The following is a 27217-nucleotide window of genomic DNA, read 5'->3' as shown; positions in this document are numbered from 1 at the left end:
CAGCCATATTGTCCACTAGCTAGCTTGGTGCTAGCAGTCAGCGGTTGGCCAAACACAAGGGACGGAGCTGTTCCTACTAATTAACCAACAACTGAATGAACCTTGTTCATTTTTAAGTAGACCAAAAAAAAAAAAAAATTTATTAAATCTGAAAACTACCACAGTAGGGCCCCTTTAAAAAAAAAATAAATTGTGAAATGTCAGCCATTTGTGACATCGATAAGGGCTCCAGCGATTCCTCTCCAAGTTTAGCGACAAACGAATGAAGGTATCCATCGCTCAATTATTCTCATTACCATCACATCTCAGACTACCGTTCAGCAGGATGATCGGGGAAGCGGCAAACAAACTGCTGGTGAACTGCTGGAGTTTGAAAAACTGCCCTGACTTTATTTCTCGGCAGGGCAATAAACGGCCAAAATAAAGTTCTGTCTGACTGCTTCACTGCTTCAGCGGCACTCAGAAGAGCAGATACACATCCATAAGCGACAAGCTTCAGTTTACTGCCCACAAATATATATGTGAGCTTTTTGTTTCTTTTTTTTTTGAAACAGGCAAATAAACAGCGGGCTAAACACGTTGCTCTCGGGAGATCTAGAGTGCGTTCTCACATTGCGCGCGTGTGCGAATGCGGCGGTGGCGCCTGCGGAAAACAAAGATGTGACGACAGATACGGGACCTTTAAGTTCGCTGCAGCGAAAGCCCGAGGTTAATCTCTTCCCCCGACTCTGCGGTGCCGTGCTGGGGAACGAGCACGCGTGTAGGATCGACTAACAAGCCTTTTAAAAGGAAAGGGAGTGACCTCTCACACACACACACAGACACACACACAGAAGAAAAGATAGAACAGAACAGGAAGCTCAAAGGGAATTAGAGGAAGGACAACAGAAGCAAAGTGGCCCGACTGAAGCGAACAAGCTCGACAGGCACCTCCTCCTGACCTTTGACCCCTGAAGACGCTTTGAAAAAGGGAGCTGAAACGAAGTAGAGCGGGGTTTTTTTCCCCCCTGCATCCGAGCGACACGCGGGACACAAAAGGAGCAACTGCGACTGCGGCGGTCAACCTTTAATGAGCGCGACGGATGACACGTTCCTTTCTTTCTTTTCTTTTTTTTCTTTCTAGAATACAAGCGCAGCCGCGTGCTCGCGCGCACAACCTTTTTTTTTTTCCCGCCCTTTTTTTTGGATGGCGTGAAGCGCGAACACGCCAGCGTGGTGTCAGGATTTGGGATTGGGAGCTGCTGCAGCCGGAGCAGCGTGCCAACGATGATCTCAGCCCGAGGAATGGCCGGGCGGCCGGCCGCTGCGTAGAAGGAAAAAAAAAAAAAAACACAAGCCCGTGTGCGCCTGCCAAAATGCTGCGTTTGCATTCCTGCCTCTCTAATCTCCTTCACTCACCCGCTTTTCATTCTTCATTCTTGGCCATAAACGCGCTCGGCGCCGGGGTTTTTTTTTTCTCCGTTTTTAATTTTTCAGAGGGGAGGGGGCGGCTGGCGTAAAATAACAACAACAAAAAAAAAAACAGTTCCGAAATAAATTAGCCACACGCTAACTTGTTTAGGTACTTGCAGGTTATTGTGTTTCGCCCATCGTTGCGGTGCACGCAAAGCTGCTGCATCCTGCGGCTGGATCGACGCTCGAGAAGAGTCGATATTTCCGATATCGCGCGATATCCAGCATCGTGACAGATTCCTATTGTTAAGTATTGATTATCAGCCTGACTTGGTATATGGGACTGCGGTGGAAATCAGTGGTATTGCACGTCACAAGTAGCCGATGTTAAACGCAGTAAAACAAATCGAGGATCTAGTTTTTCAGGTTTAAATAGTTTAGCTCCGCTCTGAGCTACGGTCTATGGATTTTGTTTTAGCATCCCCAGCTTCATGCGAAGAGTGATCGCAGAGATGTGCTAATATTGGGGGAGATGCGTCACTCTTGAGAAAACTCAGGAGCTTCAGAAGCGGCTGCGGTTCAGTTTGAGGGCAGCGGTGGGCGGGCGGAGAAAGCGCGGAGGTCTGTGGAGCTGTACCCCACCTCCCCAAATTTGATTTCATTGCCCTGCCTGTCTTATTATGGGATGTTGTGATGGATCCATACGAAGACTTAGTCAAGCAGAAGTTGCATTATTGTCTTTCGTTCTATTTTTTTTCTATATTTTACAATTTGGAGAGTTTTAATGCTGGTGAAAAAAAAAATCCTCACAAACATCTGCGTGAAGTCACAGGCACCAAAACCACAGAGCAGTGATCAGTGTTTAGGCGTTTAGCGCGGATTCATCGATTGTTAATGGACTGTTAAATTTCTCTGATTATTTAAACTAATTATCTCAGTTCTTGACTTGTTTGTCGAGAATTTAGTCTCAGTTTAGTGTACAGGGAAGATGTCTCGTCCCTTCATTCCTATTGGACCAATCAGCATAGTGTTAGCAGCAATGTTAGCCAGCGTCTAAAATTGCCATACTATATATTTCCACTTGTATTTTTGAATTTCTTTTCCAAAAAAAAAAGCATGTCGACGATATCAGGTTAGCAGAGAATCGCATTCATTTGTACTCGCTCCCAGTTGCCATCTAGGGGCTAGTTTGTGAACTGCAACCATTGCACGATGGGATTTCTTTATTTTTTTGGAACTCAGTGTTTACTGCCAGCCGCTGTATTGACTATGCAGATTTTGTGCTTTTAATTACAAAAAGGACATTTCAGTCTCCCCCCCGCCCCCTCCCTTGTACTCAAAGATGAAAGACTCCCTCCCAACCTCCCCCCCGCCCCCAAACATTGATTGCAGACTGTCCTTTATGCTGCTATCGACTTCCACAAGTGAATTAACACTTCGGTCCGTGACTCAGGAGGATACATTCTCACCCAATTTATTGACAGCGAGAACCTCCCCCCAACTCCCCTCCCAGCACCCCTGATGTCCAACACAGGCTGCAAAAGCTGTATGATAATCGATTTCCAAGTCGCACGCTGTCGGGCCGGTTGCGATACATTATCAGCGCGGTAATAAACGAGGAAGGTAAGGTAAGTCTTTGGCTATAAATTATTTTTTTTTTTTTAAATAAAAAAAGGGAGAAGAAAAGGAAGGTGAGTACTTACAATGATGAGCAAAATGAAGTAGATGAAGTTGTAGAAGGAGTGGGCATCCATGACATAGTACATGATCTCCACCCAACCTTCCAGGGTGATCACCTACAGGGGAGAGTTGGGCACGGTCATCAAGCTGGCTCAGCACTTAGGCTGAACTACACAAGGAAGTTCATACATTTATTCATTACATTAATACTGCGCGCAGCCAACTGTCCAAAAACACGATCATATCAGTTCAATGCGGCTGAAAATCATACAGAATGCTCTCGGGTTAGCCTCGGGTCCTGCAGACGGCCCACCTGAAAGATGACGATCCAGGCGTAGACAATGTTGTCGAAGTTGATGGCGCCCTTGTGGGGGTTGGTGTTCCCCGTGTGGCACCGCGTGTAGTACTGGTTCCAGTTGATGCACAGGCCCAGCGCCTCGCCGGCGCCGCTGCCGTTGGCCAGCGGCTCGGGGCTCAGGCCCAGCGCCTGCCTGTGCAGGGCGTCCTCCTTGTCCAGGCAGCACGTGCGCCCGCCTTCCCGCCGCGCCGGCACGTCGGTGCACGACATGATGCCGTTGTCCGATGGCAGGGAGCAGATGAAGGGCCGCTCGTCGTCCTCCTCCGGCGAGTAGTACGGGGGCGGCAGAGGCATACCTCCGGAGCTGCAGCGGGGGTGGGGGGTGGGGGTGAGACACGGGAAGCTGAGTTAGCCGCTGACAAGCTAACGTCCGCTAAGACCTACGATCGAATCAGCGGGTTGCACTACTTCATTTGGAGGACTCGATTAAGGAGAGGCGCAGAGCCAAGAAGGACTCGGGGCAGCGTGTCGTGTAGCTTGGAGTGGAACCACAGAGGAAGATGAATTAGCCCTCTGTTACCAGCCGGCTTTGAAAACACCGGTTTGTTTGTTTTTTTGCTTCCTGCGACTGCTTCGTTGGAGTTTCCATGTGTTTTCAAGAAAAAGACATACAGAACAAATAACGAGCTGAATGTCAGTGCCCTCTGTGACATCACAAAGAGCTGGTGTTCCAGGGTGTCACTCTTTAGCACACACCTTCTGGAAAAGTAGAGTGAGCAAGGACGGACATTTCTTGTCTGGAGACGCAGGAACTTTTTGCACAGTGAAATTGTCCATCCATCCATCCATCCATCCAGTGGGATCTATTTGCATTTTTTATTGCACTGCTATGGAATAAACCCTCCTGAGGGACAAACTCCAGACATTAGAGCGACAGTTTGCTTGCCCTGAATATCCTGCAGAATAAACTGAGATGCAAAAAAAAAAAAAAAAAAATAGCAGTAATAATAATAATAACGATGATAATAATGAATGATTTTCTGAGATGAGCTGTCTTTGCCGATGTGGTGTCACTCTCTTTTATCTTCCACTGCAGGCAAAATGCACTGTGGACCAATCAGACTGTTCACTTTCATCCAAGGAAACTATTTCCGTACAACACCCGGTGGCACCGTTTGACGGAAAAACTCGGAGACGGCGGACCCAGAACGAAAACTGGCGTCGTTAACCGGCCTAACTAACCAAATGACGGCGCAACAGCGGAGACGGATCATTGCGCGGAAGTGGCGCGGGTCGCCGAGGATGGGCGCGAGGCTCGCGGCCTTGAGGGAAATCAGCGGGAAAACGGATGAAAAAAAATAAAGAAAAAACGCCGGCCATCACACACAGCAAACAAACCCCATCAACCCCCGCGTGCCCTAGACGACTCCCAAGATGACTCCCGCCGCCCGCTGACGGAGGCCCGGCTGCCCGAGAGCGAGCGCCGCCTGACAATTATTGCGACGGGAGAGTCGTCTTCGGCCGTGAAAACTTCCGGGGCTGACCGCCGCCGCCGACGTCGACGAGCGAGTCGGCAGAGAAGACGAAGAAGAGAAAGAAAGAGCTTGTTTAACAGGCAGGCAGGTAGGCAGGCAGGTCCCAGGCCTGTTCGGGTCATACAGCAGCAGGTCTGTGTGTGTGTGTGTGTGTGTGTGTGTGTGTGATTTGATAAGGAAGGTTGTGTGTTCTCACACCCGGGTCTGAGCCGGGGGGAGACAGAAATAGACTGGCGCCATCAGCAGGACCATTACCGAACACAAACACTCAGGGTCACTCCGCCGGCGCTCTGCTCTGCTCTGCTCTTCTCTTCTCTTCTCTTCTCTGCTCTGCTCTGCTCTGCTCTGCTCTTCTCTTCTCTTCTCTTCTCTCTGCTTTTTTAGCCTCCTCTTGTTGCCCACCATTCTCAGCGCCGACCGCCGGGTTCCCTTTTTTCGTGTGTCCTGATCCTCCAAACTACCGGTCAGGTGCAGAGGAGAGCATGTTTACACACCCGGCAACACTGTCTCGCTCTTCTCCTGATCCTCACAGTGGAACCCACATGTGGAGAACACAGGCTGCAGCCCCGCCTGCTCTTGATCGGGCCTCCATTTATCAATGCTGTTTTGTTTTTGTTTTGTTTTTTTAAACAAACCTCTTTTTTCTCCCTTTTTTTCAAAATTAAAGTCCTGTTTGTTTCCGTCCTCCTCCTCGACCTCGCGTCGTTTCTTAAAAAATGTGTTTTAAAATTGCGCTGGGTTCCAGAAAACAAAAACAGCTGCTGCCAAACAGATTGGCTCAGGTTGCAGCGGTTAAACTCAGAAACTGCAGGTATGACCGAAAGGATGGCGGTTCAAATCCCGCTCAATCCTAGTCTGTCGTTGTGTCCTTGGTCAAGACACTTAACCCTCAATTGCTCCCAATGGGGCTGAGCAGCGCCTCGCATGGCAGCAGCCACCCATTGGTGTATGAATGGGTGAATGAAAGGCCTTTGTAAAGCGCTTTGGGGGACCATGAAGGTGCTGGAAAGGTGCTGTATAAGTGCAGTCCATTTACAATTTTTACCATTTCTGCTTTTGCAGAAAAACCCCCAACAATCCCACTTTAGCTAGATATCGAAGTGCGCGGCTAATGACGTTAGCCACCTGCGCCTCCCGCGTTTTTTTCCCCCCTATTTCCAAGTCGTCTCAAAATAAAAAAAACTGCAGCGCCGATATGGCAGCCACTCATCGGACGCCCTCAGCCCCTCGAACGGATCGCAAGCCGTGCACGTGCGCGCCCGCGCAAAGAGTGTGCACGCACCCATCCACCCCCCCAACCCCAACCCCAACCCCCCCCACCCTCAGTTGGATCAATGGCAACGGTGACCGAACCACTTCCCGCTGAGAGTGGCTTAGAGGCCGGCCATTGATTCCGCGGCGCAGAGTTCGACGGCGGCGTGCGCACGCAAACACGCGCTCACGTGCACGCGGACACACACCCAGCACAGCAGAGTTGACGCAACAAGCCCACGGAGGCCACTAGGGGGGGAGATGAACTGCTAGCGGCAGGATGGCGAGACGGCAGGGTCTGAATTAGTCATTTGCAAAGAGTTGAAGTGGGGTAAGACGGAGCAGAGAGGAGGAGGAGGAGGACACACACACACACACACACACACACACACACACACACACACACACACACACACACACACACACACACACACACAGAGGAATGGTTCCTGTCAGGTCAGCGGAGCGTTAGGCGAAGGCTGTTGCCCCCTGCTGCCGACTTGGCACGGCGCAGCGTGGCACGGCAAAACTCGGCGACACACTGAGAGCACACCTGCCAGTTGAGCAGAGAGCACGGTGGGGCGGGGGGTGAGGGGGTGCGGTGGGGTGGGGGTGGGTGTGTGTGTGTGTGTGTGTGTGGGGGGGGGGGGGTCGAACCACTACCCTCCCAAGAGTTGGGGAGGAAGAGAACGAAGGAAGATGACGGAGGAGCGGAAATTAAATAAATTGAGAGATATATACATAGTGCATCTTGTTTGGTACGAATGCTAAAGGTGGCCAATAATGCAGCCATACTGTTGTTTTTTGTTTTTTTCACCCCAACATGAACAAATTCAAGCTGAAACTGTGAAAATCTGACGCGTCCATCGGCAGAAGGCGTTTTTTTTTTTTTTTTTTTCCGCTGATGCTGAGCAGATTTGAAAATGCTGCAGCGGTGACACTTTCACCTGCTGACCCCCTTCAGGAAGGCTTCAACACTGCCGGCTGTGTGTGTGTGTGTGTGTGTGCTCAAGCTCTGGCCGGCCCGCTTGAATATTGACGGACGGAAGGTTCGTCCAATCACCTGGTTTCTTGTCCAACTCACAAACTATCACACACACACACACACACACACACACACACACACACACAGGCTCTTTTACCAGATGGACACCAGATGGACACGAGGGGTGGAGGTGGTGGTGGTGGTGCTTGTGTTCAACAGACGATAAGCAGCGCTGGTCAATGAAAAGATTTCTAGAGGAAGTGGAGGTGTGAAGGCGGCGGAGGTGCGGAGGAGTGGAGAGGCTCCAACGCTGCACTTGACGCCGTCGCCTATTATCGTCTCTCCTCGCCGGAGCTAATGGTTAGCCCTCCACTTAGCATAATAGTCCTCAAGTGATGGCTAATTAAGCACGTGCCCCCCCCCCACCCCTCCACCCCCCACCACCCCCCCAACCCACTTCGGCAGACCTGCACGTCCCGTTGAGCGCTTTTAAAAAAAATTAATAAATAAAGGTTGTCGGCGGAGTGACGCTCCGACAAACGAGTTTCCGCACTGTAAAAATATTCCATCACTCCCCACCCCGGATCAGAACCAGGGATTTATTATAAGAGCTGGATACCGAGCTGGCAATATGGCGGTGTGGCAATTCTACTCCAGTGGCCACTCTTGGTACTGCAGCATACAAATCTCACAGGCCTAAAAAGCATTTTTCTCCATAGACTGCAATACAAAACTGAATGCCTCTGAAACAGCTGACAGGACGACTGTGACTGTGAAAGGCGGTTCACAGCATTTTTCAGATTTTTTTCAGATTTTTCACTCATGGTCATTTAGTTTTTCTTTTTTTTCCCCCCTAAATATAAAAGACAGAAAACCACCAGAAAAGAGTTTTATATTCCCAGAGTGACGGCCACGGCATCGTACGTGCTGCTGTGTCTCTGCTCGCTCTGATTGGCTGTCCTGATGTATCGCAGGAGTTGGAGCGGCATGCGCTGGGTGAGCAACCGGATTCAAATGAATGGGCCGCCATGTTGGAGTCTTGGGGCCTGATCAAAACGCTGTCTTTTTTTTTTTTTGGGATCCAGCCGGAGGGGAAGTCGGCCGGTGTCCTCAGCTGGTGCTGTTAATCACCGCGTCGCCCTCTGACCCGCAGGAGAAAACCTCATTTAGCAGCGGCGGCGGGCTACCTGGCCGACACTTGACCCTCTTTTCATCTCGCCTCCGAAACCCCCTCATTAACATGCGCCGTGTCAGCAGGACCGGAGAAAAGTGCGGTCGGAAGGATAATGGGCGAGCGAGGACGGGGGGGGGAGACAGACACACACGCGCGATAAAGGGGAAGTGAAATGAAACCATTGGTTGTGTGCGAAGATGGGCGGAGCCATGGTGACGTCGCCTGCTAGCTTTGCGGTTACTTGACCGAAACCTGGAGGTCGGTTTCACCGTCGGCGGTGGTGTCTTCAGCTCCCGGTTTGATTCCATATTTGGACGTGTGGGCGGGGTCAGAGGTGAGCAATGATCGGGGCAAGATGTTGACGATGGAACTTTAGCCCCGCCCACAACTTCATGGCCATTTTTTTTTTTACTCAAAATCAGACCAAATCAATGGAAATGGACACTTGCACATTTTTTTCTTGCTATTAAAACAAACAATAAAAAAATTAACCAGTTTGTAAAAGGTATCATTTTAGGGCTGCTTTCCTGATTGACAACCAGTGATTTTTTTTTTTTTGTCTTTTTGCTACCAACTTTGGCGTAGTGTTTTTTTTCTTTTTTTGTTGGTACACTTGCGTTGAATGTTCTTTCTGAAATCAGAAGCTCCGCAGACTGACGGTGGAGTGCCACCCAGGCAGGCACTGTGTGCCATGCAAGTCTATGGGGTCAAAAGTCAACTTTGTCCTAGAGACATGGGGCCACTTGCAGGTTCATCGGGATCCCTCAATACACAGCCACGTCAAATTTGGGGCTTCTAGCGGCATGAAAAATTGTCTTCCTCCAAGGTGGGGCGTGACAGAGAACGTTTGAGAACCACTGCTCATGAATATGGATCCACGTAGCAGGAAGCTAACCCCTTCGGTAGGGCGATCTTGAAAAAAAAAAAGCGCCCAATTTTAAAGCTGAGGGACACAGTGGGGTGATGGTCGTGTGTGTGTGTTTGTGTGTGTGTGTGTGTGTGAACGCGGCTCAGACTCACAGGGTGAAGTTCTCCTCCAGGTAGCAGCGGTTCCGCAGGAGCCCCGCCCACAGCTGCACGCCGATGATGCCGAAGATGAAGAAGACGAAGAAGCAGAGCAGCAGCACGTTGCCGAGCATGGGCAGCGTGTCGAGCAGCAGGTTGACCAGGATCCGCATGCCTGCGGGTGTTCAGCAGACAAGCATTGAGACGGCCACTTCACAGGAGTTTGAATCAACGACAGAAAGAAGAATCCTTTAAATAATACAAACACAATGTGACGGGCATTTCAATTAAAGTTAACGCAGAATGTTTTTTTTTTACAGCACAATACATCAGATGATTTTTTTAAAAAGGTTTCATTGATTTGAAAAAAATGAAAAACCACAGTAATCCTGCAGCGGAGATTGCAGCGCCACACAGTATTTGACACAGTGTTAAAAAAGGCTCCTATTTTGTTTCTTCTTGAGAGGTAAATTGCCATTTTTGCTTCAGCCACGATAAAATTTAAAGGCTAGAAGAAGAAGAAGAAGAAGAAGAAGAAGAATGACAGGCAATAATAATAACACTATGTAAAGTACTGTGTATGCTAGCATTGCTAGGTGTGTGTTATGCTATGTCAGAATAGGCATACCTGAACAGGATTACACCAGATAATATCAGACGAGACAACTGTAGATTTAACCTGACCTGACCGAACTGGTCTCTATTAAATGCCATTTTGATGTTTGACCAAATTTTTTTTTTTTTTTTCAATCATTGTCATTTAACAGCTAGAGAGCCCACAGCCACTTATTTTTTAATTTTTTTTTTATTTTTTTTAAAGAGCTGACTGCAGCACAAACACGCGGCGCGGCTCGCTTGATGAATTGAGTGCAATCAAGCTACGTGTGATTACGCCACTCCTAATTGCTGAGCCACGAGTGTGACACCTGTTCCGCCGTGGTGACCTCGCCCGCCCTGCGGCGGCGCCACGCCGAGGAGTAAATTGTGGGAAATAATTACAGCTCCGGTGCAGCAAAAAATAAATAAATAAATAAAAAATAAAGACGGAGACGCGTGAGACCTGTCGGAGGACGCGCGCGTGCGTCTGCGTCGGCGACACGCTGTGACTCGTGAGTAACAAACGCAACGGTGGGTTAATTCGTCACAAACACAACAGAGCAGCCGTGGCTGCCGACAGACTGAGTGTCAGGAGGAGAAACTGAGAAAACGGGTTGGGGGGGGGGCGGGGGCTCAATGACGCTCGCTCGCATCTACGCACGCACGATTACAGGTGTGGGTGCGTAAACGCTGATTACAGCGGCAGTTTAACACGTCTGCACTCAGGGTTCTGACGCTGTTCTTAAAGTGGGCGGGGCTGCAGCGGGAGCTTTCGCAGCTAAATTGTCGCGCCGAGACAAAGCGGCTTGCAGCGTGTGAGTTAAACGGATAAACGCAGGTCGTGAAACCCTTTGGGCGTTTCCTGATCCGGCTCAGAGGAAAGGAGGCGGCACTTACACCACCACAGGCAAAGGTTTGCAGTGAATCACCATAGACCATGTTTTTCTTTTGTGTTTAACACCTGGGAAACAACAACCAATATATACAATATATACAAAGTGCACTTTCAATTATGGTCCAGTTCTTTTTGTCTTTTGTCCCATTTGTTGGTTGCATCATCGCTTAAAAAATAACCTTAATGTGACGGTGAATATGTCTGTTTTACTGTAAATTGCAATGATTTTAGCCGGCTACGCTACTGTTAGCGTCGGCCAGAGTCTGCTGTGAACTTGTTTTTTTTTTCTTTTTTCATCCTTCACGGACGGCATTCTGAAGGCAGGGAGGGAGGAATTTAAGAACATTAAATAAAATACAGAAGAGGAACAGCACACAGAGAGGGCGCCACTTCTTGTGGGGCTGTTAGCTCTGTACATGTGCGCAGCAACAACAACCACCACCAGCAACTAGCAAGTAGCAAATACCATTAGCAACAAACAACGAGGGTTGTTTTCCCAATCGGTTTCTCCACCCACTGCCGTGCTAGCTTAGCGCATGGCTAACATCTTTTCCAAAGTGAATGACAAAGAGCTGCTCAAACGCAAGGACATCTGGGTTTCTTTAGTACACGCACAGGAGAAGGGGGAGAAAAAAAAACGACTCGTGCTTTTGCCGAAGATTGAGAGGCATAAATTAAAGTCGTGCTCAGAGCAGGGGAAGGAGTCGGGTTTTCATCTTTAAGCCTGGGAACGGCGGCGCTTTCATCTGATGAAGAGAAAAGAAAGATCCTGCGAGGGAGAGTCTTCAGAAAACGGTTTCCACCCTTTATTGAAATCCAGGTCTGTGTCTGATATCATTAATGTATTACAGCTTCTAATATTAGCTTCTTTATAACGCAGAGGCGTCTGTGTGATGGGGGGTGGGGTGAGTGAGGCGGGGGTGGGGGGGTCGCTACTTCTTTCAAACGCGCGTGAATCCAGTCAGCGTTGCCTCCAGTGGAGAAGCGGACTTCCATTACAAAAACGGCCCCGTCACACATATTCCCGCCAATACAGATAAAAGCTCCATCGCATTTTCTACTCTCCTTTGAATTTTCCTCTTTTATGAACTGATGATAAGTCGGCATTTTCCGCTCCCTCCCTCTGCTTCAAAGTCAAGTGTGACCCGCGCCCGCCACGTGGTGCCCTGGGGTAAATCTTTGTGTCGGCGCGCTCCCGCGTTTAAGTTCCTTTTGACTAATTTAATCACACGGAATAGCCGCCCAAACACAGCCGGCGCGGTCTCGCCTCCTGTCTCTGCGGTCACGGAGGAAAACCGTTTCGAGCTAAACGCACACAGGCTTAAGCCAGCCGGCTGAGGCCCGCTAATGGAGCCGCCGATCAGCGTTGTTCCGCGGACTTGTGAGTGCGAACAGGTGATACCGCGCCGGCGTCGCTGATTCACTGCACCAAAAGAAAGTTCTATCTAATGAAAGAATCCATTCTATAGTCCGTCGACCGTGTCTGATTCCTCTCAGCCGCCGGCGTTATAAACGCTGAGCGGCGGCGTCGCCCGACTGGAAGCTGGAGGCGAGTCTAAATGTGTTTGTTCCCCTGGGTTCCCGTCATTAGGCCGCTGCTACATTAGGTCTAATTGGGCGGAGAGAGTGGTAGTGCGAGAGAAGGAGAGAGAGGGAGAGGGAGAGAGAGAGAGAGAGAGTGAGAAAACATGGAGAAAAGGGCAGGAGCGACGGCCCGGGGGGGTGGGCATGGGGGGGGGGGACTGTAGAAGACTGCGCCAACGCAGGGGAAAAACACAAATGTACAAAATGGACGACAGAAGTAAATAAAGGAGCCCGAAAAGTGAAAGAAAATCTCTTTTCGCTTCGGCCGAACGAGCGTGAAAAGCTCCTGCTGTTTCCAGATAAAGGCAGGCCGCCGCCACCAGCGTACTCCACCCCCCCGCCCCCTTCCTCTTTTATCCCCCCCGCCCCCCAGTTTTAGTGCAGCTCTTGTGTCTGCTGACACTCCATCCGTCTCACCCCCAATTTGATCAGACGGAGTAAAAACAGGCGTCCACCATTCAGAGGGCCGGCGCCCAGGTGACACGCTGTGCCCGAGAGCTCTGCCGCCACAGTGGAGGAAATATCAGCAAATAAACTGCGGCCACCGTCTGCAGGTAAGTGGTGCAAAGGGGGAAAAACCCGCGCCGAAGATGAAAGTCAAGGAGCGGATTGCCTTCAAACTGCCGACAACAAAGGTTTCTGGCCTCCGGCAAAGGCAGCAAATACAGTAGCTTCATCGAAATGCTAACTAGCATAGCAAGTGAGCTGGCACCTCATTAACTCAGTGAGGCATCCACAGCACTGTGTCCATTGGGATGATTTGACGAGGAATACAGACTGGACTAGTAACCGACACTGTAACATTGAATATTAGCACGTTACACACACCAGCCACTTTATTAGGTCCAATGCAGAGTCTTCTATGAGTACAAACAGCTAACGAGCCGAGAGTCCATGAGAGCATTTCTCCTGACGGAATCTACTGGGATCTCCTCCACACGGGCACAACCCATCTCTAGAGCTTACAGGGAACACTCTCGGAAAGCAAAGACCCAGAGAGCGGCAGTTGTGTTGAGGATGTGATGTCAGGGGTCAGAGGTCAAACTGGTTGGAGACCATTTAAAAGGGCAACAGGGGCTGTGTCTCAATTTTGGGGGGCTGCATCCTTCGTAGGAGGCGGTCGAGAAGGACGAACCCAAACCCGCCTCCCTGGTAACCGCATGGGACGGTCTAGCCTTCCGCGTGTTTCCTGGTTGCGTCACCGCCGTTTCCTCCTGCTGGCCAATCCCGGAAGTGATGTTTTTATAGCATCATGCTAACCATTGGTATTTGAACATCCAACGATGGCGTTGGAGGTTTAAATAAGTAAAAACGTAACATTTTATGTGAAATTTGAATACTTAAAACTTATACGTCGTCTTTGCCAGTTGATGCCGCTACTTCAGCTGACCTCCCAGGATCCCAGGATGCTTTGCAGCAGCACGCAAAGCCTCATGAAAGCCTCACAGAAGGACGCGAAGGATAGCGGCGGTGCGTCCTTCGAATCGGCTAAAAGGAGGGCCGCATTTCGAGGGCGCATTTGGAGCGTCCTTCCGATTTTTGGGAATTGGGACAAGCCTTCGCGCAGTGCTGTGACACAACCGGCCTTCGAATGCATGCTTCCAAGGATGCAGACCCTGAATTGAGACACAGCCAGGAAGTCAAATAACCTCGGGTCACAACCAACCCGCAGCAGAAAACACGTTCAACCTTGAAGCAGCGGACAGATGTGATATAATATCTCACAATCGAAACCCCTGAAAGGTTGCTGCTGCTTCTGCTGCTGCTGCCGCTGCTGCTGCTGCCGCTGCAGGGCTGATTTTGGATACTATAAGTGTAAAGCGCCAGGCTCCCCGAGGCAGCGGCGGGGTCAGAACTCGAGATTTGTGCGAGAGCCCGCGTCTCGGAGGTTCCGCCGAAAAAAGCTGCGGGACGGAAAAGCAAATGAGAAATCGGAAAAGGTTAATGGGTGTAAAATCTGCCGTTCGCAGTCATTACAAAATGTTTATCCTCCTCAGTGTGTGTGTGCGTCCCCGAAGGCTCCAAACTGAATTAGGCGACGGGACTTTAATGCGGTCCGCTCGCAAGCCTTTCCCCCCCCCCAAAAATTGCAATATCTTGAAAGCGACTTTACATATGGCAGCAAAATAAAAAGAAGAAGAAAAAAAGCGTTTGAAATTCTTTCTTCAAGGAATTTGACGTGTGTGACTTTGTGAATCGTGAGCAGATACTATTTCCCGGGCTACAAAGACGCCAAAACAAACAAAAACAAAAACAAGCACCGCTCTGGCAACTTTTCTTCGGGAGGCCGCAGTTTTTTTTTTCTCCCCCTGCTAGGAGCAACAGAACCGGGCTATCGGACAGGCTAATTGCCCCTCGGGGTGATTACGGCAGGACGGCTCCAATCGATGGCTATTGAAACTCGGTCCCAGCAGACGAGCGGGAGCCGTGTCACGGGCACGGACGGATCGGCGTTAGCGACGTTAGCGGATGGTTTGTAAATCTGATTACGCTTGTGACTCCGGGGGGTGGGGGGGGTGGGGGGGTTTGTGTGATGAGGCATATGAATGTTTAATGATCCCCGCGGGGAACAGGTGGCAACGCCGGCGCTCAGACGAGCCGGAGATGAAATGACTACATGCGAGCGAATCTCCCTCCAACCCCCCGCAGCCCCCCCCCCCTCACCATCCACACCACCACCACCACAAGCCGACACGTCGGCTTCAATGCGGAACGTCAAACCGGCGGCGCCGCTTACTTGGAACTCTGTTGATGGCTTTGAGCGGCCGCAGCACCCGCACCGTCCGGATGGCCGACAGGTTGATGTTCTGCAGGTCGAGGGAATATTCCACCATCCTGTGCGGAGGAAACAGAGAGGAAATTACAACACACAGATTTATAGCTTGAATTAAACTTTTGCCCGAAGATATTTCCTCTCCATCCAACTCACCCATTGCGCAAAAGTGCTTTCTTTCTTTTGCTTATTAAAGTGACATCAGATGGAGAGGGTGGCTAAGCTACGCACAGGAAGTGACTGCGAGGGTGAAGGTTGTTAACGACACAGACTGTTGCAGACGCTGCAGTTCTATCAGAACCGGGCGGTGATTCAGACAGGCAGAGTTTAATTTTCTCCTTGGACAATATGAAGGCTTTGGCGAGAGATTCGCTTCTCAAGTTAGGAAATGCGGTGGATTTTCAGGATTAAATAATCAACACGCAGACAAAACAAAGCAGAACAAATAATTCACAAACAATATAACAATACATCAACCCTGGGCTAAACCACTCAAACAAACCAGAGCAAATGAATAAAAACAGGGAAACTGATCGAAATAATAAAATAAAGACTGGCAATAACAGCCGGGACCAGACCCTCATGGCACCTCAGCAAAGCCCAAAGCAAAGGAAGGGAGACCGACCAGCCTGACCAAATGTCCGCTCTGATCTTCAGAGTTGCATTTAACAGGGGGGAAAAACACAAACACAAACACACTGTCCCGATCACAGACTCAGAAAATAGCAGCTAGTGGAGCTGCAGCTTCCTGGCTTAAGTCGCGTCGATGAATGTAATGGGTTGAGACGGTTTTAGGCTGGATTCCGTTCAGGGATCCCCCCCCCTCCCCTCTCCGGAGCAAAATGTTTTCTATGGGCTCTCAAGCCCGACACTACGCCACTCAATGCAAACGGAGTGACTTCCGCCCGATGACACGCTGGGCCAGTGCTACTTGCGCCAGGGCAACAATTCTTTGGATCCGTTCTTGCACACCTGTCACCTCTGAGGCGGCAACAGCAACAACAACGACGACAACAACAACAACAACGACGACAAGAGTGATGTGTAAATACAAAATGCGGCGCGGCGTTCTGGAAGGAAGAGTTTTTTGGGGGGGGGGATGATAAGTGACAATGCATTAAAGGGGAAGAATAACATGAAAGGGGAGGTTGGGGAGGTGGGTGGTTGGGTGAGGGGGTAGCGGGATAAAGGAGGGATTGATTCTATTCTAAGTGCTGCCTGCAGGATGTTGTGGCTCAGTCAGAGGCTGGCATCTGTTAGCAAGTCATTTCCACAGCACGGCTAATCTGTTTGTGCCCCCAAACTCCAAACACTTTCACAGGAGAACGGCTGTGTGTGTGTGTGTGTGTGTGTGTGTGTGTGTGTGTGTGTGTGTGTGTGTGTGTCCTAAAGTACTAACACTCATCCTACATAATTTATCGAAGCAGGAGATTGTCCAAGAAGATTAATCATTTTTACAGTGTGTTCTGCGAGTGTGTGTATTGTGAGGCAGCGCTGTTGTGTTGTGACAGGATGACGCGGCATCAGATATGGCGGTGGCCCCGCGAGAGGCTCGTGCCGTGGGGGCTTTTTTTTTTTTTTTTTTTTTTTTTTCTCTCGGCAAAAACACGCCGAGCTCTCGAACCCTCGACTCGTCACTCGGCGTCATTAACAGTAGCGCGAAACTTAATTCATTCCCGTAAGCGCGTTAAATACCGTTGGCACTCCAGTTTCAGGACTGAAGCTGACTTATCGGCCGTTGCTTTCATGTCGTCGTACGCTAACCGGCTACTTTATGAGAACGTCCAATTGCTTGTTAAAGGCAAATGGCGAAGCCGTCGAGGAAGACGCGGCAGGAACTCGGCGCTTTTAGGCGTGTCGGTGTGGCAAAGACGACCCGCGATTGTAGCTTGATAGCTTATTAACGTTGAAAAACGTCCCGACTTTAAAGTTTTTTTTTTTTCCTTTCCTTTTTTTTTTTCCTTCTTTTTTTTTTTGTTGCGAGAACTTTAATAAACTTGTACTTGCGTGCGCCTCCCCTTGGTTGGCCGAGTTCCGCCACATCCCTGGCCTGATTTACATAATCGCCGCACAGTGGGAGCACTTAAAGTAGCCGTTTCCTGAAGGTTCCATATTAGGCAAGATTCACTTCGCCAGTGTTTTCTAACAATAATTCCGAATAATTAGTCTGAGTCCTGACAACAACCTCCATCAGGAAGCAGAAAAGGACTTTATTGCTTCTTTTTCCGCTTACTCTGCTTTTTATTAGCTGTGTGCCTAAATATAGTTCTAAAAAGCTGCCCTTTGTGATGTCACCAGGAAGCTGGAACCGAGCTTTTTTTTTTTTTTTTTAAGAGTAGGCTGTAAACATCAGGATAAATATCTTTCTTATGAAAATACCTGAAATCTGATGGAAAGTCCACTGACACATATTTGGCCTGATTCTGATTGTTATATTGGTAAAAGCTTAATATTACTCCCGATAAAAAGATCTAATTATTATTTAATATACACAGAGCAAAGGTCTTGCTCCCAGTTAGCTGCCACCCTGCACCACCACATTTTTAAGGAAGCCCAGTATGGACAATCCAGCCTGCCTGATAATGCATTTCGTATTTAGGGTGAACGCTAGCATCCTCAAATTAACCAACGAAGAAGAAGGTGGACATGGTATCCAGGTTTGTGTGTGCTGGCCACCGTAGCTTCCTGGCAAGCCCAGGAGCAGGAGTGAATGAGCGCTGCAATCTAAAATCTGACCACTAGATGGCAGAACATTTTACACCCAGTTCACACACTTTTACACGCTGTACCTTTAAGCAGCACCTTTTAAAGTGGATAATGCCTGCAGCACAACTGAGCATTGGGTTTTTCTTAGAAAAATAACAAACTAGGGTTTGTATGCGAGACAATAAAATCCTAGAGAGCTGCGTGGCTGCCGAAGGAATGCAGAGAAACACTGCGGATCGATTTCTCGCCGCCGCTTCGTCGAAAGTGCAAAAATGCCACACGGCAGCCTGCTAAAAATGTCACAGGCTGACTTGCTGGCTGGCAGGAGTGGGTGGGTGGAAGGGGGGAGGGGCCCGCCTGATCCAGTCTGCGGCAGCTCTAATGATGCAGTAGCTACCTGGAGGATAACAAGTTGCAGGGGAAGGGGGGTTGGAAAGTTGAAGCCGAAAAAAAAAAAAAAAAAACGAGCTTGGCAGAGAGCGTTTAAGGTGTCGCGAGAGAGGCGGCCGAGAGCGCGCGCTCGCTCTAGTGTTCTTTTTTGTCCCCCCCCCGTCACATCTGGAGGACGGAGCGGCCAATAATGAAAGAGAAGAGCGGATCACAGATGTTCCACCGCTGAAGTGTCTCAGCCTGTACACATCAATCAGGCCTCTGTTTGGGCGGTGTGTGTGTGTGGGGGGGGATAATTAGCGTAGCGCTGGAAGCTTCCTTTTTATGATTGTTCTCTATTTTTCTCCCCTGCGCGTTGCTTCTTCTTCTTCTTCTCTTTTTTGTTCTTGATGCCTTCATCTCATTTAGGCTTTTATGCCGGTAGTGTGTGCGTGCAATGCATGTGTGCAAACTGCATCAGGTAGAACCTTTCGGATTAGCGAGAATTTAAAGCCCCCTCTCCAATCCCCCTCCCCAAAAAACAAACAGACGAGAGAAACAAAGACAAAGAGTGAACCTGGAATTTGACGTGAATAGTAAAAAAAAAGATAAAAGAACCTGCATATGCGTCTTAACTGTCAAATTAACATGTGCTCATCGAGGAAGCCTTGGAGATGAATTTTATGTGCCAAGACAGTCGTTTCCCTTCATCATTTACATAAAAAACATGTTTTTGACAATTAAAGCGGAGGAACACCCTCAACTCGTAAGGGGCTGCCGCTGAAGGCGAAAGCTTTCCTCTCCCGCGCCTTCTCATTATTCCTGAAAGTGCAGCAGTGCTGGTGGAACGTGGGGGGAGCAACACCGCTCTGTGTTCGCAATATTTCCTCCAATAGCTTGTGCGCTAACACAGAGCAACGTAGCACGCAAACACTGCGCCAGCACTGCTGCACTTCCAAAAAAAAATGAAACGCCCAGGCCCCTTCCTTGAAAAAAAATAAAAAAGGAATAGTTCTTCAAAAATTAATACTTCACCCATTCTGTGTTTGTGACATTCTGTAATTTATAACGTTTGGAAAATAATTCAACGTGTGATGGTATTCAGTAACCCACTTCCTGTCTGGAAGACATGTCAGTCTCGCTGGTCTTTGAAAGAAACGCCCTTTGTTGCATTTACTTGGTTCAATTCGCAAGAAAAACAAAAACAAAGAAATATTTTACTCCTGTGAAATGAAAAGTCTCCTTTCATTGCCTAATGAAGAGCTTCACTTAAACACAAAGAGCGGGAACCTCGCATACCTACGGCGGCCCAGAGGGCGGCTCTAATTGGGGCTTTGTGGTTTGACCCTGACATGAGGGCTGGTGTAAGAAGAAGAAGAAGAAGAAGAAGAAGAAGAAGAAGAAGTGAGATCAAAAACAGAGATTAGTATTAAAGTCTCCTTTCCTCATGAGAGGAAAATGTTTTCAGGGTGATGCAGTCTGATAGCTGCCGCTAACGTGCCTGCACGGTCCAATGCGTTATCTGCACACCGCTACAGCTCATCTGGACTTTAGCATCTTGTGTTTTATCCTCGAGAGTTGGAAAAGTAAAGACAGACAGCGAAGGTCTGAGGCCGACTGGGCTCTGACGGAGTCTAAGAGCAAAGTCTGTGGCGTTCACACACAAACACACACAAACACACACACAAGGAACGGCCGTCTCACTGTGTGTAATTATGCGCCACAAAACGCTCACACACTCCTGTGCAACTTCAAATGGAGACGGATGTTCTTGCTGCTATCTTGATAGGACTGTTGCTCCAACTCCATTTCCTGCGAGTAAACCGGGCACTGTATCTATCCATCATCCTCTCTCGCTGTCTCCCACACACACACACACACACACACACACACACACACACACACACACACACACACACACACACACACTTTAACGCAAAAACACACGCTCTATTCCCATCCCCTAAATGTCCGAGGGCTACATTTTGCTTCTGCTGTAGCAGGTGTTGGAGCAGGTGTTTGTTTTGTTTTTTTTGCGCTGTGAACCTGTATCCCCCATTGTGTGTGTGTCTGTGCGTGTGAGTGTGAAGGACACTTCAGAACCAGTCAGACAGGCGACGCCTCACACACCATGACAGAATTCCTCCCTGGGCTGCCTCGGTGTTATCAACCTGTCGGCATGGACGTCCCTTCGGAAGACCGAGTCGGAATTCCCAGACTTGGGATTTTTCCCCAGTAATTCCGCTCTGCTTTCAAAACCCCGGGGTTCACGCTGCACTTTTTTCCCGACAGTGCTGACAGGGACACGCTGGGATTGGCAGCTTTTTTTAAAAAGAAATTGCAGGTACTTTACACAGCTAGAGCTGTGCTAGCACCCGCTACTGCCTCATCTTCTTCTGTGGTTTTCTAAAGGCAGGACGTGGCAGTTGCTTCATGCTTTCATCACAACTTAAAATGACGCTGGTTAGTTGTGTAGCATTAAGTGAAAATGAGAGTGAGTGCAAACTCTTTGAATGTGAGCTTGGCAAGGTGGATGTGGTGAAATTTCAAGTTTAAAAACTGCAGCCATGACGTTCATAGATCTTTTTCTTTTTTTTACTAAAATATTTAGTGTCTGCCCAACCTGAATCACATTTGAAATTCTGTCAATTAACAGTCAGAACGGACAGAAAAGACTCAAACAGTCCTTTGCATTTCCTTCACAAACGCTGTCAGATGATTATTACCGGTAGTCGAATTCAATCTTAAACGCACAATTGTTGGCCAGCAATTAAAAAGAACAAAAAAAGAAAAAAAGAAAAAAGGACCAACCGTGATGACAACAACGGCTTTGTGGAAAGCTTGGATATTTTTAACCCAGAACATCTCTCACAGCTTGGGGCGTCTGTGCCCAGAGAGAGACGAGCTCAGTGACAAAAGACGCTGGGTGCAGCTCGTCTTCCTGTAGGCAACCGCATGCTGGGGCATATGCTGTCTCCTCATTAGGGACAGTGGAGAAAAAACCCCCAAAAAAACGGTGCTAATGGCTCGGCAAATGGCGCCAAGTGGACACGGGCCTTTGAATTCCGTCTCAACGTCCCTCGTGTTTCCCACAACTGAATCCAAACTGTTTGCTCGCAATGCAGAAGAGTTCCAAGATGACGTTCCGAAATGTTGAAATTGTTGCTCGGTGACTCGGTTTCAATCCTGTGTGACGTCCGCAGGTGTGTATGTATAGCGAATTATCTCCCCATCGTCTGATACGAGGAAGTGCATGTTGATACAGATTGATATAGCCGTGGGGGGTGGGGGGTGGGAGAGAGACAGATTTAGTTTGTTTTGCCTTACAGTCTTGTGTGATGTGTGAAAAAAAACAGAACCAACGCCAGCTCGGCAAGAAATAAGCAAAAACTGCCTGCCAGGTAGGTTTTTGTGAAATAACTGAGTGAGTCACATGCAATTTGACATTACTGCATATCACAGAATAACATGACTTGGTCTCACCGTGTGTTAGTGCTAAATCAAGAAGTTCTTTATGCTTTGGGACACACTATGATAATCCTTAAAATCAGCAGCTTAATCAAGGCACGCATCCTGTTAGCTTGCTAGCAGCCTACTGGCTCCAAAATTCACAACATAAATAGTCTTTTTTATCATCCTCAGCAGCTGCTGCTAGCCATGGCTAATGTGTTAGCCGTATAACCAGGATGGAGCTGCCACGAGAGCTAGCATAAGCTTAGCTTGTTAAACACTTGACTATTTTTTCTATCAAGTTGATGATGACCTGACCGAGTTTGCCGCTGACCTTTCGAAGCGCAACCAACTAGATACAATCTGTATTTGATGTAATGACGAGCAGATTTTGCTGTGTTTTCATTTGGCTGCTGTCTGATTAGCCAGCTAGCTGCGCCAATTGCAAAAGAATAGCCTATCAGGTAAAGGCGTCCTTTAAAGGTGTAAGGTAAAAAAGCTAAGTCAATGTCACTCTTTTCATGTGCCAGTACTGCTTAGAAAGTCGGGATGACTAATGGGCTAGCTTAGTTGTCAAGTTCCAGTGCAATGAAGCTCCATTGTTGAGTGCAGACTCTCTGCACCCTTCGGCCTCTGCGCTGAACATGTTTGCTGCCCAGTTAGAATCTCACTTGGCCGTTGGCCTGACAGCTTTCACAGGGAACAGCTGGGCCAGTGTCTGTTCCTCTGTTTAAAATATTTCCCATGGCTGAGTAATGATCAACAGAACGCTCGTCGACGATGTCTGTTCTCATCGGCCAACCTCTGCACTGCCGTTTCACACTGCTGGCATATTACAAATTAGCCCAGAGTCACATCAGCCGACAGCTAGCTCATCCACGATGCAGCTATTAGTTGGAGCAAAGCAGAGTTGCAGAAAAAAAAAAAGAAAGAAAAGAGGCCAACGTGAAGTGAAGTTTTACGGGGTGGCAGGAGAAATTAAGCTGCCGTTAAAAGCACTTGGCAGCTTTATTAATCTCCACTGAAAACTCAATAAGGAGTTTAAAGGACTCATGAATAGTTAAACTGCAGCAGCGGCGGCGGCGGTTCACTGGAGTAACGCTGGCAGTTGGCCGTCGTCAGAGCAAGGGAAACAAGTCCTGCAGCTAACAAGTCCTCCAAATTAAACCTGCAGGGTATCTCGTTACTCGGCGGACTCACACGGAGCTCTCTGATACCGACTCACAACTGACAGAGTTGTTCATTATTGATGAACATCAGAGAGGAAAACAAAACAAATTAACAACAAGAACAAAAAAAGCGACTGTTCTGAGATAAAGGTATCTTTCTAAACAGTTGTAATCACTCCGCCGTCCAAACGGCGGCTTCAGGAATCGTCTTTTCCTTTCCCCTGCCTGCTGAACGACTGACGCTGCTCTCAGTGCGATGGATGCCAGGCATAACAATGAGGTCTCTCTCCTTATTGATATGATATGCAAAGCAGCAATGCACCTGCTTCCATTCTGAGCCCTCTGACATGACGCAGTCGTGTGGATGAATCTGTGCATTTTCCATAACAAAAGAGATGCGTGGGAATTCAGTTCACGTTCACACGTCGACCGGCCTGAAAGCTTCCGATGCGAAAACAAAAAGGGAAAAAAAAACCTCAAACAAAACATACAGTGAAAACCCACAGCGATGAGAACGGGTAGTATTTCTTCACACACCAAAAGAAACAACGCTGCCAACCAACAAACAAACAAACGAAACCATCAACCAAGGCGACGCTGCCGGGACGGTCGCTCACCCGGCCATGACGATGAAGAAGTCCAGGCGGTTCCAGGTGTCTCCCAGGTAACAGCGGCGGCCAAAGATGCCCAGGGCCACCATCTTCACCACCATCTCCAGGGCGAAGAAGATGTAGATGAAGGCGTCGAAGGCCTGCGGACGGTGAGAGGGGAAAAGGTTGGGAGCTGAAGGGCAAAGCAGGAGGTTTGAACCTTCAAACTGTAGTTCCTCCAGCTCATCTCAGTTAATCCTTCCAGGTGTGACAATCAGTGGGATTTTGACTTTAAATTTAACCTGTAGGGGGCGATCACATTAAAGGTCTCACGTAATGCAAACAAAAAAAAACAAAAACGGAGCTCAGTCTAAATAAGAAAAGTCATTTTGTTTCTACAAGCAGCTCTGGGAGGCTGCAAACACCAGGCTTAAACATCAAATCCGGAACCTTTTTGGTTTTTTTTTGGTTATTATTTATTTAAACAGAAAAACTAAACTGAACTGTGTTCCAAATCCGTCCACAGCGTTAACCCTGTGTGTTTGGTCAATGTGCTATTTCAAGGAGAAAAAACGTTGAAAACAAACAAACAAACAAACAAAAGAACAAACAAACAAAAGAACAGGATCAAATCCCCCAAATTTCAAATAATGGCCCATCATTTTACATCTTTACCCACAGTGTGATCTCACAGAGTTATGTGCTAAAAACCTTTTGACTCTTTTACATTAAAACGCAGCGAGGAGCGACAGCTTCACACCGTTAAAAGGCTCCCTGGCATTTTTTTTTGGGAGTTTTGTCGACTTCACGCCGCAACAGCTCCCCCTTTGAAACATCACTTAAAAATCAAGATCACCCCCCCCCCCCCCACCCCCTATGCCCCCTCCCCCAAGACAGCCATGATCCAATGCTTCTCCGTCGGCCTTTCGCCGAGCTAGCAGCGAGTCACCGGCCGGAACTATTCCTGTCCTGGCTGCTTTTTAGCCATGTTTTTTTTTTTTTTCTTTACTGTTCGGAGGAGCCAAACGTGAGCGCGCACGTGTCCGTGAAAATAGAAACATATGGCGTCCGGCAAACACCAACCCACGCAGCCGGTGCTAGAATCGCCAACCTGGCCGGGATGTGTAGAAGAAGAAGAAGAAGACGAAGACGAAGACGAAGAAGAAGAAGAAGAAGAAGAAGAAGAAGAAGAAGAAGAAGAAGAAGAAGAAGAGGTGACAAATTAAACACACACACCGACCATGAAAGGCGGCACAAGTAATCTGGGGTTGGATTAGCATGTGATAGTTCATTTTTTACCTTTTCTGTTATCAATGCTTTTCTCCATTTTCCCATATGTAAGGCAATCAGGTTCCTTACATTGCTGATAGTTTTGAGAAGAAAATGGAGGAAAGCTTTGGGGTTTGGATTATTTGGGACAATGTAGGGGAAATTTGTGCTAAAACGTTTGTTTCTGGGAAAATTCTAAGTCAGAGAATCGAAAGCCTGAATAGTTTTATTTTTGATATGATGTGAAGAGTCCCGCAGAAAGCATTCGGAAAAGGGGCGGGGCCAAAACAAGGACAGTGAACTGGACCAACACATTGGTCGGGCATGCCAGTCAGATTATTGCAGCTAGGTTAGCCGCGAGCAAGAGAGAAAAAAATATAGAAGTAACTCCAGTGCATTAGCCTTAATAATAGCATTAGCATTAGAAAATAGCATTAGCCACCATGACCAAAAGAGTTTGTTTGCCAAACTGTGTGAAACTCCTCCTCCTTCCTGCTGGAGGTCGAGCAGGCGACTGCAAGAGCAGGGATCCGGCTGCAAGGCTTTTAATGAATTTTTAATTTACCGTCACAAATATCGGAGCGATTCAGAGAAATTCCTTGAACGTTTTGGCCAAGTTCGAGCCGAGTCGGCTGCAGTCGGTCCGGAGAGAGCAGCTCCGGAAAACCGGGCCATGAAAGAAACCATGAAAGCAACTTTTATGCATAGTCGTTAAGCTTTGAGGTTCCGGATGGAGGGAATAATAATTTTGACACTTTATTTATATAGCGCCTTTCAAAAAAAACTCAAACACACTTTGTAAGTAGTAAAGACAGTCGTAGAGTAATGAATAAAATAAAACTATTTACAAAAGAACGAAGAGAAACTGGAGACAATAAATCACTGCAGGAATAATGTCTCATTCTGAGGTGTTTTTTTTTTTATTTAATTTTTTTTTCACTTTTCCTCTCCAGCGAAGGAGTGACATGTCAGGACGTTGCAGCTGCAGCCCGAACTGAACAAGATAAATGTGTGTCGGCCATATTTTGGGCATTTAATCATGCTGTCGTGGGAATTTCTCAAAGAGAAAATGAAACAAAATAAAATAAAAACGATTCCCCTCCTGATTCTCTACATCTGGACGTTGCCCCGGCCCCATCTTCAACCCCCACCTCAGCTCCTTCACCCCTTCCCCCACCACCAGTTGTCCCTTTCTCACTGAGGCGGGAGCATGACGGGATCCGGGAGTCGGAGCAGAGAGGATGAGCGGGAAGAATGAGACGACAAGTGTAGAAATCTCTTGCTTGTTTGCACTGGGGAGAGCGCGGCTTCTCATCCGTGTTTGTACATGCGAGTGTGTTTGTGTGTGTGTGTGTGTCTGTGTGTGTGTGCGTGCGTGTTCATGCGTGCGTGCTCATGGAAACGACAGGGCTTCCCGACGTGTTTGATGCCAGAGTATGTTTTCCATCCGGGCTCATTCTCTCACACCCACCCACGCACAGAACACACACACACACTCGCACACACACACACACACACACACACACACACACACTCGCACACACTCGTGCTGGCAGCTCTGCAAGGAGGAAGATGACAAGATCCGTCTCACATGCTGTTTAAATGATGTTTTGATAAATAATGCAGCGTGCGCAGCCTCCACGTGTAATTCCGTCGTCGGCCTGTGAACGCGGCTCGGATGCGGCTGAAAAGGCGGCGGAGTGGATTTGTCAGCCTCCTCTCGAGTCTGCCCGTCACCGGGATTCGTCATCAGCGCCGTTTTGTACCCCCTGGGGAGGGGGGTGCTCAGGCTGTCGGCTGATCGGTGGCGGAGGCTTTGCCGTCACCGAGCCGTGGACGCGACGGCGGCGTCGTTTAGCAAAAGACTGTTAAGCTAGGTGGCGTGATTTTTGCGTTCTATTTTTTTTTTTTTTTGTAGAACATTTCGGTGAGAGTTCCCTGGGCTCTTTTTTTTTTTAACCGCCTCTTCGTTAGGTTTCATTGGCTGGTGGCCACCAGAATGCACTTCCTTGGTACTGCCACTTCACAGCTACTCCCATTTTCTGCTCGCTGGGGAAGTTGTAGCATCGCGGCGATGCTAACAGTAGCCACATTAGCTGAAAGGCAAATTCAGAAAAAGAACACAAGGAAAAACCCGGGCTTTGTATAGGACTGAATGTGGAGAGAAGTTATTTTAAGCACAGTTTACTCAAGATGGATTAGTTTTCGTTTTTGTTTTTTTTTTGTCTTTGTGAACGAATGCTATTTTCAAGGCTGGGATGAGGAACCAAAATGTAACTGCGTCTTGAATCCAGCAACAACAGAGAAGCCCGATCAGCCCTGATTTAAGCGGTTAGTTCCGACCTGTTCGTGTGCAAACGCAGGAGAAACCCTCATGAGGGGAGCAAGTGGAGGCCTCCTGGCTGAAAGGCACCTGGCGACACGCCGGTGAGACGATGGGCGGGCCAAGATGCAACGGGGCGACAACGTTGAGCGAGCTACATTTTAATAAAGTT

At 48.4% G+C, this 27217-nt stretch overlaps 1 protein-coding gene across 6 annotated transcripts in view; it reads right to left on the bottom strand.

Moving 5' to 3' along the window:
* Positions 1-27217, bottom strand: part of cacna1ia (calcium voltage-gated channel subunit alpha1 Ia) — an 84341-nt gene that overhangs the window by 56855 nt on the left and 269 nt on the right. For all 6 annotated transcript variants that reach the window (XM_076023998.1, XM_076023997.1, XM_076023999.1 and 3 more), the window contains exons 2-6: positions 23481-23614; positions 15134-15231; positions 9336-9495; positions 3386-3734; positions 3096-3188 (exon numbers count right to left, since the gene is read on the bottom strand). In XM_076023998.1, coding sequence (XP_075880113.1) covers positions 3096-3188; positions 3386-3734; positions 9336-9495; positions 15134-15231; positions 23481-23614 — 834 coding nt within the window. The remainder of the gene's footprint in view (positions 1-3095; positions 3189-3385; positions 3735-9335; positions 9496-15133; positions 15232-23480; positions 23615-27217) is intronic.

Source organism: Nelusetta ayraudi, unplaced genomic scaffold, assembly GCF_046127955.1.
Source record: "Nelusetta ayraudi isolate G7.1 ecotype Tasmania unplaced genomic scaffold, CSIRO-AGI_Nayr_v1 ptg000016l, whole genome shotgun sequence".
NCBI lineage: Eukaryota > Metazoa > Chordata > Actinopteri > Tetraodontiformes > Monacanthidae > Nelusetta > Nelusetta ayraudi.
This window is presented reverse-complemented; position numbering and strand designations above follow the sequence as displayed.